The sequence below is a fragment of the Gopherus evgoodei genome, chromosome 7, assembly GCF_007399415.2.
Source record: "Gopherus evgoodei ecotype Sinaloan lineage chromosome 7, rGopEvg1_v1.p, whole genome shotgun sequence".
Taxonomy (NCBI): Eukaryota; Metazoa; Chordata; order Testudines; family Testudinidae; genus Gopherus; species Gopherus evgoodei.
Window position 1 is genome coordinate 45968864 of NC_044328.1, and position 12884 is coordinate 45981747.

General features: G+C 42.3%; 2 protein-coding genes across 3 annotated transcripts in view; one reads left to right on the forward strand and one right to left on the reverse strand.

Annotated features, from left to right (window-relative positions):
- Positions 1-257: 257 nt before the first annotated feature.
- On the reverse strand, positions 258-7307 carry LOC115655002 (cytochrome c oxidase subunit 5B, mitochondrial-like). The gene is made up of 4 exons (XM_030569962.1): positions 6998-7307; positions 3858-3928; positions 2029-2128; positions 258-552 (listed from the first exon to the last, which is right to left on the reverse strand). Exons 1-4 carry the CDS (start codon positions 7086-7088, stop codon positions 440-442), a joined length of 375 nt encoding a protein of 124 aa, XP_030425822.1. The 5' UTR covers positions 7089-7307; the 3' UTR covers positions 258-439.
- Positions 7058-12884, forward strand: part of DNAJC12 (DnaJ heat shock protein family (Hsp40) member C12) — a 75399-nt gene continuing 69572 nt past the window's right edge. The window contains exon 1 of one of the 2 annotated variants that reach the window (XM_030569956.1): positions 7058-7108. The gene's annotated coding sequence lies outside the window, so the exon portion shown is untranslated. The remainder of the gene's footprint in view (positions 7109-12884) is intronic. The other variant, XM_030569961.1, reaches the window with a different exon arrangement.

Genomic DNA, 12884 nt, shown 5'->3' on the forward strand with positions numbered 1-12884 from the left:
ACTGTGCCATGCCAGATATAGTACAGGGTAAAAGTAAAGACCAGATTTCACAGGGGAGACCAGATTTTTCAGAGTCCATGATGTATTTTTTCATGGCTGTGAATTTGGTAGGGCTTTAGTCATAAAACTAAGGAATTTTATTAGAGGTGGGGAAAAAGAAAACCAGCCCACATTTATTAACCAGTACTATTAGAACACTTCTTCCTAAACTCTCCTCAGTTTTATGAAGGGTGATAATCCATGACACGTTTCTGCAGTGTTGTGCATTTAGTTTTAATTAACTTAGAGTAAAACAATAAGATTGGAATTTTTAATGAAATCCAATAGAAACCAAATATGAAGGTAGTAAATATTTTGCATGCAGATTGAAGTGCACATCATATTTGTGCAGTTTAGACACAGTGAAATCCACTTTGGTTCAGTTAAATAACATAAATTTTCAATGTGGGACATCATGATGGACAAGCTTGTAGTGAGCACCACATGATGGGCAACGTTGGCTTTCTCCTGCATGCAGCCAGAACCAAATGACAGCAGAGTTGTCCTCCTCACCTGGTGTGAGAAAGGAAAAGCAAAATTAAATGTTCATGCCTCTTTTGATTGACCAGATTCAAGTCTTCTGTCACATGTGCATTCTACAGTCCCCTGTGGGCTAGAATTCTTAACCCAGTGGGCATCTTAAAGTTTCAGTGAAGGATTCAATAACTGAATCAACATAGAAAGTGAGCAACCCTATCATCATTCCTTTCTCATGTCAATGGCAATTTCCATCACTACTAGTTTATATTTAATGTGCACTGTATTGGATTTTTTAGGGGGTGAAACAACAGGTGATGAACTTTAAGGCTTACTTGTGGCTGAATAAGTGCATAGTGGTCACTGTCACGGGGGAAAAAAACCTAGCTTTTGGGAAAATATATATACATCTTAAATGCTTAATCTTGCACTGGGCAGGCACCAGAGAACTCAAATAGTACAGTTGTACCCCTAGAATGACCTCATGCTACTTTTGTTGTCTTACTGAAAAATATGCTTTTAAGGAATCAGTAAAAGTAACATGACCACCATGATTTCTATAATCTTTTGAGACCATAACCCCTATTCAAAGTGGAACCATTTTCATAACTGGAAATAGAATAGGGTATCTTGATTTTCATTCAGTCATGTCTCAGACACTAGTTATAGTAATTTCCACTTTGTAAGCTGACCATTACAATACATCCTTGCTGATTTGTATCTGGTACTGGTAGACGTCTTCAGCCCTGCATCTACACCACTGCAGTGATTAAGTTCCAAGTCTAGCAAGCAACTTTCCTTAATATGGAAATTCCTTTGCTAGCATCATATTGCAACTGCCACTCCCACATTATTTGCAGTGAATTCTACTCTTCACTTACTAGTTTTCCAACCTCAATTCAGTTTAATGCCTGAAACACACTAGTTGTTTATGCCTGTGCTTTGACTCTCCTTATGGATAACTAGCCCCAAATACGTGCTCTTTTATGATTAAAAATGACATTGCAGGTTATCATATCTCAACTTCTAAGTAAACATGCTCCAAACTGCTAACTCAACATGATTTCTCCCAGGCGATGATACATAAATTCTACAGTCCAAGTTTTGCCTTAACTTACACATAACCCCTTATTGTTTTTAGATGGTGTGCTTGGTGGTACTTGTTTCAACCCTCTTTCCTTCAAGATGGTTGCAAAGGTGTTACCCAATTCTGAAAGCAGAACTTCTTTGATACACAAGAAGGAATAGAAGCCAGCTCACGCCCTCTTAGCTATATTCACTCTACCATGTTAGCAAAAGCATTAAAAAAATGAGAATGTATTTTTGTCACTAAAACAGGCAGATATGACTGAATACCCATAGAGAAAAGAGGATCAATTTTGAGTGTGAACTTTTTTGAAGTATTAATGTAGATGTATTAAAACAAAAACCTTCTATAAAACAATTCATGTTTTATAACATTAGATAGTATGTGACCTAAAAGAACATACACAAAGTTGTTCTGATACATACAGATGCAGCCTACTAGCCTCTTCTTGTTGACGGATGGAACAATATGAGGATCCTCTCTAGTTCCTGCATATCCCTTGGGTTTGAGTATGCTATATGGATCCTTGAGAAAAGAACAAAACATCTATCTCAGTTACTAGACTAAGAACATTGTTAACCAGTAGTATCAAAGATTGTGTCGCATATATATAAAATATAACATGTATATAATAAAGGTAATTAAATTGCTGCTGTTCTATCAGCCAAACACAGATAGATCATCTTTAGAATACCAGCATACAAGTACATGAAACTAATAGAAGGGAAGATGAGGGATGTCAAACCTTACTGTGTTAGATACTGATTTGTCAAGTGGGAGAGAGTTAATATGTTGAAGTTACTGAGCAGGGTGTCAGTTCACATGCAAGAATCAGTTTAGAGTATCAACTATTAGTGGCAGCTTTTGTGCCACTAAAAATAGATGCTGAACTCATGACAGCATACTAGCTGCCTAAAGCACAGGGGTACTATGTGCTATTTAGAGTCCATTTTTATGAAGGCACACTAGTTTCTCCCTAGTCAGGGTTGAATACAGTACTCCAATACATGATTATTTTGATTTCCCCCTCCTGACAGCCAATAAAGGCTAATCTGCCTGAACTTCCATGTGCAATATTCTGAGAAACCTGAGAGACATGAAGTATTGGAGAGAGTTTTTTCAAAAGAGATTTTCTCTTTCTTTTTGTAAACGGTTACTTTTACTTCTGTGAGGGTGCTTTGGCTCATCACACAGTAAACCCAGCTTACTCTAGAAATTTCGTGTGTCTTTTTCTGTTGGTCCATCTTCAAATAGATCGAAGGGTGGAGCTCATTATTTAGGGGCTCAATCCTGCACTGCACTCTGAACAGGTGCGGTTCTTAAAAGCAGTTTGTGCATTCTTTACAAGCCTTAGTATAGCCACTAGCTAGATGCCAACTTCCTAAAGCACTCTAAGAATCACCAGCTTGGGGGAGAGAACGAGGACCTCTACAGAAATAGTATGTTTGTGTGGGGAGGGAGTTAGCAGGGAGAAGAAATATATGGAGAGGTAGTGTGTTCCAGGGAATTGCATGGAGGAGTAGGAGCAAGGAACTTCTAAGTTCTGTTTGCTGCTCCGCCACACATGGTGGCTTTATAAATGCTTATTTTCTATAAAACAACCTTCATCCTAGGTTCTGTATGTGCTTTAAAACATTGATGATGCCTCAGACATCCCTGTGAGAGGCAAATATTACAGACCATAAAACAGGCACAGTGAGAGTTAAGGGAATTATCCAAGGCCCCATAAAGAGTGATCAATCTAGGTTTGAAACACAGGTGTAACACTTAGTCTCATACCTAATCCAGAGCCAGATAGTTCACTTAGGTCCCAATCCTGCAACTGGAGCTGCATGTGTGGATCACTGACCAACACAGAGCCCTCCATGTGGATGTGTGGTCGCCCATGTGGATCCAGCTGCAGAATCAGGGCTTTAGACTCTCCAGGTCTGCTTCCTCAATAGAAAATGGTACTTTGCAGTTATATTGAACTTTTCATACAAGAATCTCAAATGTATATTTAATTATGCTTCACAGCCTCCCTGTAAGGAGGTAAGAATGCAAAGTTAGGGTTTAAGGGACCTTATTTCTGCATTTCCCAATTTTTTTCATACTTACAGGGTGCAAGTCTTGCCTTACAGACTTTGGTTTGTTTTTAATTAAAATATTCTATTCAGCATTTTCCTCCTTCAAGTTACTAACATATTTACAACCTTAACTCTAATGTAATGCTTTTCATTTTGTCTGAATATGAATTATTCAATATTAAACTTACCTGTCCTTTTTTCATAGCCTCTAGAGTTTTCCGTTCAAGTCCAGTTGCCTGTTCCTCATCACTGGGAATACCTAAATAAGAATAGAATACTTCTGTATTTTATTCCTATTTATTTATCCAAAATTCAGATTCAGATAATGACTGAAGCAAACCATTAAACCCATGTCCTGGACAGCATCGTAAATAAATGTCCATTCAATTTTTAGTTGCAAAGCATTTTTGATTAAAATAAGACATTACATAGGAATTATCGTAAGGATCAGACAGAGGTCCATCTAGTCCTGTATCCTGTCTCCAATAGTAATCAGTACTAGATGCTTTTGGAGAAAGGTATGAGAATCCTGCCAGAGGTGAATTTTAGATAATCTGGCCCCCACATTAGATGTTAGATTACAGCCACTCCATCTGACTGTTTTTTGGGCAGTGGTTCTTTTCACATTGCCTGGGGCCTCTTCGGGTCTAACAAAGGGATAGTTCAAAGCTATCAAATTAGGGCATTACAGGCCACTGCCCTTGCCATATAGAATCCCCTCACGACTGCTTCCACAAATGAGATCATGCACCAGTTCAGACACTTTCACTTTTTGTCACTTGTTCTAATGAAAAAGTAAGTTTCAGCCTTGTCTAATAGTGTCCAAAAGTTAACATTTAAGGTAGCATCAGTCCCGTCCCTAGTGGACAACTGCACATCTAATAGAAACCACCACCACAGCTGGCACCTTTTGTAGCAGTCACAGAGGCCAATCATAGAATTACAGAAATGCAGGGCTGCAAGTGACTTCAAGATTCATCTCCCCAGGAAGAGGCAGGATTAAGTATACCTGTTGACAGATGCTTGTCTAACATCTTCTTAAAAACCTCCCTGTTCTAGTGCTTAACTATCCTTATAGTTAGAAAGTTTCTCCTAATATCTAACCTAAATCTTGCTTGCTGCAAATTAAGCTGATTACTTTGTTGTGGACATGGAGAACAATTGATCATTGTTGTCTTCAGATAACTCTCTATAACCACCCTTGGTGTATCTCCTTCTTCAGCCATCTCTTTAGATTAAACATGCCCCATTCTTTCAACTATACTTCATAGATCATGTTTTGTTAACCTCTAATCATTTTTGTTGCCTTCCTCTGGACACTCCAATTTGTCCACATCTTTTGTGAAGCGTGGCACCCAAAACCGGACAGAGTAATCCAGGTGAGGTCTCTCACCAGTGCTGAGAACAGTAGAACTACCTACTGTGTTTTACATATAACATCTGTCAGTGCAGCCCAGAATGACATTTGCCCTTTTCACAACAGTATTAACTCATATTCAATTTGTAATCCATTATAAACCCCAGATCCTTTTCTTCAGTACTGCTGCTGATCCAATTATTCCCCATTTTGTATTTGTGCATTTGATTTTTTTCTGCCTAAGAGCAGTATACTACACTTGTCTGTATTGAATTTCATCATATTAAATTTCAGACAAGTTTTCTAATTTATCACGATCATTTTGAAATCTAATACTGTTCTCCAAAGTGCTTGCAATTCCTCCCAGCTTGGTGTCATCCACAAATTTATACATATTTGCTCCACACCATCAGCTAATGAACTATCCTCCTACACTGAAGTATTGTTCTTTTACAAATTGGCCACTAAAACACTCACCTTCTCCCTCCGCCCTTTGTAAAACTCCAAACTTTAAATTCCTCCCAATATCCCCCTGTGAAAATCCCATGTGAATAGATGGATCTTGCACAGCGCTTTAGAGGTCCACAACTAAGGCCTACAGATCTGCAAAGTGATTCATGCAGGCAGACTCCTGCACCTGTGTGTAGGCCAATCATAAATTCATCTTACACTGTGTGTAGTTAGTGTGACTCAAGACAAACCTAAGGGCACACCTGCATGGAGCAGCTTGCAGGATTGGAGCCTTATGTATTGTTGGACCAAGAGAGAGTTCCAGAGCAAAGGGCCTCTTGTTGAAAGCATCCTACTCCTAGATAGATTCTGTTTGTTAATCATTAGTAGAAGCAGCCACACACATAAAGTTTAAGCAGGATTCTTGTTGATACTCCAACAATGTGATAGAAGAACAATTTGGCTTTTAATGTGCATCAAGTAGCCCTAAAAGTGGGAAAATTCCTAGCACTGATATATTTCCATTTTCACTCTGTCTCCTAATTTAATTAAGGTTTGCCTACACAGTAAGGATTTTTGCCCCAACTACACCAGTGTAAAATCCCAAATGAAGACATGTCCCTAGAGAGGATGTCTGTTGATTTTTTTTATTTGTTTGCTTTATGGTTTTAACCCCTTTTCCAGCTTAAATCATCTGTGTGACAGTTTATAAATTAGTAACTGGATTTGAACCCTTATCCTTTGATGGCAGCACAATGAGCTCTCACTCAGCCACTGAGGCACTCCAGATACAAGGAATATAACTTAATGTTACTTGTGCGTATGATGGGCTTTCAGGGCTCCTCGGGCTTGGCTGAATGGCAATAAACATAAAGCCAAATTCCTAAAGCACTGGATGAAAAGACTTATTTTATGAGTCCCAATATAGATTCAGTGCCCCCAACTAATTGACTACAACTGTGGTGGAGGAATTTCTTTCTTTTGCCAAGATTGTTCATCCTCTACACATACATAAGGGGCTGACACCTTATTCCTTGCCCCCAGCATCTCATCTCTTGGTCACCCACACTCGCTTGCTCACTCACTCCACCTTCCCAGCCATCACTCCCCTGCCCCCATTCTGCCTGGCCCACTCCTATAACCCTGACCAGCCCTCACATGCCCCTATACTGCCCACCCTACCAGCCCTTACATGCCCCATGAACTTATCCTGCTGCCCCTACACACCCCCTAGCAGCCCTCACACACCCCATGTACCTACCTCCCTTCCTCCTACCAGCCCTCACATGCCCCATGCACCTACCCCCGCCCCTACACACCCCCTACCAGCCCTCACACGCCCCACGCACCTACCCTCTGCCCCCTACGGGCCCCCTACCAGACCTCACAGGCCCCTATGCACCCCCTACCAACCCTCACATGCCCCACGCACCTACCTCCTGCCCCCTACACGCCCCAGCCACCTACCCCCACCCCTACGCACCCCCTACCAGCCCTCACACGCCCCCAGGCTGTACGCACCCCCGGCGCTCATGGCTCTGGCGGGGGCTGCGGCCCGCCCGCCGCCGGGCAGGGCGCGCTGGAGGACGCGGAGCAGCAGCCTGGAAGCCATGGTGCCTTCCCCGGTACAAGGTCAGAGTCCGGCAGCGGCGGCGGAGGGGTCACCGCGCTCGCGAGGACATTCCCGGCCAGCCCGCGGGAGGGGCTGGAGGCGCTCAGCCCAGCAGCCAACCCGGCAGGGCGAGGGAGGGCTCTCCTTGCCCGGCGTGGGGCGGTAGGAGGTGCGCGCGGGGTGTCTGTCGGGGGTCCGTCGAGAGCTGGCTGGCGTGGAGGGAGGAGAGTAGCACACGGTGCTTGCTGTCTGTCGGGTAAATGACAGCTGGGGAAAGTTACTGCGGTTTAGAGCCACGTTGTTTGGGGCAGGAAGAGCAATTTCTGTGTTTTCCCTCTGGCCAAACTCACCTTTAAATAATAAATTGCTGGCTGGACTCGACAAATCAGTTTTTGTTTCCCTACTAAGCTGCTACTCCCAACTTTCTGCTAGGGTAGCTTATCCTGAGGGATGAGATATTCCTCCGTTCGAATGAGCTGCCCCCCCCCCGTTTACTTTAACAACCCATAAATCCCCCCGCCCCCGAACTTCCATGGAAGGTAGGAGCCTAAAGACCTTTGAGGATGTGGGCCATAGTAGCCTAACTGAAATCAATTTCTCCTTCCCAATTCTTCTCTCTTTCTTTGGACTTACGAAAAACAAAACAAAACACAATTGCAATATAAGCATATGGGTTACATGTGTGGGGTGTGGGTTAAACATTTTCTGGACAAGGCCCCAGTGATAGGGTTTTGGGTTCGATGTGCATAGCTAAACTGAGTGGATTCTTTGTAATGCATGATCTTCTCCACCCTGGCTGCAACCTTTTCTGGTTGCAAAACAGGATCTAAACATGACTCTGTTGGGACTTCAGATTGCTTGAGCATGCTCTGTAACAGCAAGATAGCTAATTCTGATGGGTAGCTGATTCTAACAGTACATTGCATGCCCAGGTTTGTTTGGTACATTGTATCTCAAGTTTGGTAACTTAATTTGACGTTACATTTTTCCTGTGCCAATGTTGGTGCACTGAGCAGAAATTAGCTTATTCTTTGCTGCTGCTGCTTCCATCCGCTTTAAGGTGTGGAGATCGACTTCTCTGCTCTCCATGCTAAGGGTTCTTCATAAAGTTTCCCTTTAGCGCCCTCATTTGCTCATGTCAGTTTGTTTCCACTTGAAGCTTCATATGGGAGTCTTGTGTTGGCATCCAAAATACATTCCCCAATGCTTCCTTCTGATTCTGGTGGAAATGAGCTGCTGGTTGGTTATTTTTTGGATCTCTTTGTTGGTGATGAAGGTTTTCCAACCAATGCATAGAATCTTTTGTAGGCACTTATTTTTGAAGGTGTCTGGTTTTCTGTCTAAATGTTTTGGTAGATCTCCAGGTCTCATAGTCTCATTGCTAACATACAGCTATCTCTGAGCTGAAAATCCTCAGTTTTGTTCTGATGCTGGATATCATTGATTTCCATATGTTAAATTCAGTAAATGTTGTGGATACCTTTCCTGTCCTTGATGTCTCTTCCTTTGTGAGGGCGCCATTGGTTAATGTGGTAACTTTGGTAACTTGGGCAAAAAATATTTTATCTTATTTGCTGTAATGTATTTAAGAAGTTCCATTTGATGATGATGTCCTTATGGATTCAGAGCTGAGTTTTTAATAGAACATTACAACTACCAAAATAAAAGCTTTTGAGATTACAGTTAATTTCAAAGAAAAGATGCCAACAGAATCAGAACTCCCATTAGTGTTTATTACCAATAACATGTATAACTGTAAAGAAATTTTTTAAAAGACATAGTCACTGAGAATTGTGAGAATTTTTAACAGTTCTTCAACTTTGGTCTACCATTGATGCAGCTCCTCTACAGGGTAGCAATGGTGGAAGCTGTAGTGGGGGAGGGGGAGAATGCTGAGTTGTTTTTGCTATGTTTAGTGGGAAAGACAATGGCACCATATTTATGAGGAGCTGTCAGCGAGAGATAAGAAACTGTGAACATGGACTAAATGGGAGAGATCAGAGTAGAAAAGTACCATTATAAAGGTATTGGAAGATTAGAGGAGTAGATGATGTCATCAGTGGGAAAGAGGACAACAAGGGAAAAGCCCTGGGGAGTACAAAAAGAGGGAAGGAAATAATGAATATAATGCCAAGGGATCAGAGAGCAAAACAGATGATGACTCAGGAAAGGACAGAAACCTAGAAGCCCAAGTGGTGTCAATGTGAGCTGGCCAAAAAAATGCCAAATTTTGCACAATTTATTCTAGTTTTTTCAGTAGAAAATTGAATCCTTCCCCCCCCCCCCAAAATATCTAGTGTTTGAAATGTTTTCAGTAACTCTTTCAGATTTTTTGAAACAGGAAAGCCAACATTTTTTAACAAAACTTTTTTTGATTTTCTGGTATTTCATCCACAACGGTGGAGAATTTTAAAGTTTAGAATTTTAAAAAATTCCATTTGGATTTTAAAGCCAATTTTTGTGGAAGAAAAAATTTCAACAAAAACATTTTTTTTGAAATGTTAAAACCAGTTCTAGTTTCAAGAAGTATGTAAGTGATATCAACAGTAGACGAAGGTTGAGAATGATGGAGAATACACCCCTTACACTTTGAAAGGAAGCGGTCATGGTGATGTTGGGTTTGTGTACAAGGTTGGTTTAATTGGAACTTTTCAAATTAATCCACTTTGAAAATGCTTTCGTATACACAACGTAAGTCATTGTAGTGTACTAACTCTGCATTTATCGCAAACTCTGGAGTCCAGTTTTAAGTGCAAACCTTTGTTTCAAAGTGACTATTGTTTGTGTGCACACAATGTTGCTGCGAATTACTTTGGCAGTCTTCCAGTGGCTATCCTACACTGCTTTGCGTGTGACGGTTACTGACTTATTGGTTTACCTGTGCCTCCTCTCCTGCTCTGGAGCCAAATTATCCCCGGCTGTCCTCTCCCCCATTTATAAGCTGGTGCATAGTCAGATTTTGTCTATTTGCTCCTGGATTCCTGTTTAATCATAATACCAGCAATACTTCAGAAGCCTTATAATGTGCTTTGAGCAGTTGCTTGAAGCCTCACCGAGACTCTGGGTCTCATTGCCTTCTGGGGAGAATTGTTGGGGCAGGAAGCTTTTGTGGCCAGCCACTACCATAAAGACCTTTTTGTAGTTACTGATAGGCCGATGTCTGCTAGGGGCCATGACTGAGATTCCAAATGGTGCTGGATAAAAAGAAAACTGCTCAGAAGCACCTATATTAAAATGAGGGACGGCAGGAAAACATGGAGTAGGGGACATGTAACCTGCCAATTTTTTGAGGAGCTGGACAGGATTTTATCAAACTACAGGACCACCTACCTCAGGCAGCGTGTGAAAGCTGCTGGCTGCAGTCTCACTCCACACACACCCCTCCCCACGGATGACCAGCAAGATTCATGAGCACAAGGAGGCCAGTGAAGAGATCTCCTTGGAAACCCTGATCTGTTGGGACTCAGGACCCTGCTGCTAGCCAGGCTGAAGACTGATTCCTGCCCTGCAGCAACCCAAACCAGGACGAAGGAGGCTGATCCTATGGAGGGAACCTTGACATGTATGTTTTAATTTTTTTAATGATTTTACTATTTAAGTTTTATTAATTATTATTATTATAATATGCTGTCATGCTAGCTTCTGTTCTGGGTGCCCCATGGCTGCAGCCATTGCAGGTGAATGCCAGCTCAAAGACTTTCTAAGCCCCAATGTCCCTCCCTCCCTCAGCCCATGCTGTCCCTTCTCCCACCTCTCCTCCTCCCCCACTGGTACCCCTTTCCAAAGTGATGGCTGCTCCAATTGGACAACTGGTCTTGTCTCATGCTAAAGCCCCAACTACCAACTATTCTCAGGCCCATGCTGAGAAAGGCATGTGCACATGTATCTATTCCCCCTGCCCCCTTCCCTCAGCTGTTGTGCCTGGTGGATGGGCCCTCCAAAACCATACACAACCAAAAATAAAATGCGTTCACCACTGCAAGATGGCGGCCAGCAAGATGACACAACTGCAGTCTCTACTCCATGCGCTCCCATAAGAGTTTCGAATAAGGAAAACATTATTTTGTGTGAAATGTAAAGTTTATTCAGAAATTGGTTACAGGAAAAGAAGTTTGGTTGGTGTTCTCATTTTACATGAGTAGACATGGACATTGCATGCCTGCAAAGCCAGAAAGAGTACAGCTCTTCTGTAAATGTCCTGGTAACATGCATGCTTACAGACTGGTATCAGTGAATGCTTCAGGTAATCATTGCAGGACCCTGTCTATTTTTCTCTGCACTTTCAACATGTCTGCAGGGGATATAAAGCAAAATTTAAGGCTAAGAAATTGCTTGTTTTTGGTTAGGAGATTATGAGGAATAGCCGCACAGCCTTTCCCTCCAGTATAGTTCATGACTGCTTTCCACTTCTGAGGGGAGGACCAACCATCTTGGTGAATCATTTCACAGCGTATTTTGCTGGTATGCCCTTTTTGAATAAGGCCAGTCACAGACTGCTAGTCACTCATCTCAATGTATCATCATCCAGAGTCAGGACAGTCTACAGGAGATGTAGAGATTACTGTTAAACTCACCCCCAGATTCACCTGATAACCCCTCCTATACCATATAAGCACCTCCAAGGCAAAGCAAAGCCAGACTGGGAACATAATTCCCAATGCCATCCCCAGATCATGAAGATAATTCCCACCCCAGTTTCCAAGTCGCAATAGCAAAATCCCACAGCATGCACGGCACAGACAAAAATCCCAGTGCACACATCACTTACTGTCTCTGAGATACTCCCAAATCTGGGAGGAATTTCAGAATGGAAAAGCCAGAAATGCATGAAAAAAGAATGCTGTCACAGCCTTCCTAGAATATAAACAAATAACAACTGCTTGCCTTTTAAAAAAAATAATAATAATACCCCCACAGCTATGGCACTGCACTGGCCAGATAATGAGGAGTAAGGCTGAGCAGCTGACAAACGTGAGAGGGAGAAAATGGGAAAACTTGTGATTAAATGTTTGCAGACATCATTACAGAATGGAGAGAAAAAAAAAAAAGGAGAGGTGGAAGCAATAACTGAAGCCAGGGAGGGAAACTGATAAGGAGCTTTCCAGGGAGATCATTGCAGTGGCAAAGGACAGCATGGCAGGTGCTAGAGAAAACATTGCCATGGCCAAAGACAGTATGGAGAAAGACAAGGAGTCGCAGAGGCAATGCAAAGCCAAAAGGCCCTGTTGCAGTGCATGTTACCAGCAATGAAGTACTGGGGAGTCGCATCTTACGCGGGGGTTAGGTTCTTAAGTCAGCACATAAAGCAAAAATCACGTATAGTCAAATGCTCATTGAGTGGAATGGCGGGTGGAATTGCTCACACTACAGGTACAGTATTTAAATTATTTTTCTCTTGTTTTTGTTTTGTCTAGCGTGTATAGTTAAAATTGCATAAGTTAAAAGCGCCTATGATACGACTCCACTGTACTGCAGACTAGCATCCAGCCATGTTATGCAGCTCCTGGACAGCACAGACTACTGTAAACAAACATCCCCTTCCTCCCTACTCTTGCACCGTTGCTTCCAGAGGACATTCCCCTCCCAGCTCAGGACACCAAGAACTATGGCCCCTGGGACCCCAGCAGTCTTTTGATCCCTCTATCATTCTGGTAACTTTGACATGGGACTCCATGTCAGAAGTCCCACAAAACAGAAGACTAAGAGCCAAGATGTATACTTGCCTGTGTCTTTAAGCCCAACACCCCACTTGCATTGTGCCCTGCACATCATTGTTACACTTTATTGTTTTGTTTT

Coding starts and splice junctions, on each gene's coding strand:
- LOC115655002 (XM_030569962.1), bottom strand. CDS start 7,088: ATGGCTTCCAGGCTGCTGCTCCGCGTCCTCCAGCGCGCCCTGCCCGGC. Junction 2,129..3,857: donor AGGCTATGAAAAAAGGACAG/GTAAGTTTAATA, acceptor TCTTTTCTCAAG/GATCCATATAGCATACTCAA. Junction 553..2,028: donor GAGGCTAGTAGGCTGCATCT/GTATGTATCAGA, acceptor TTCTCACACCAG/GTGAGGAGGACAACTCTGCT.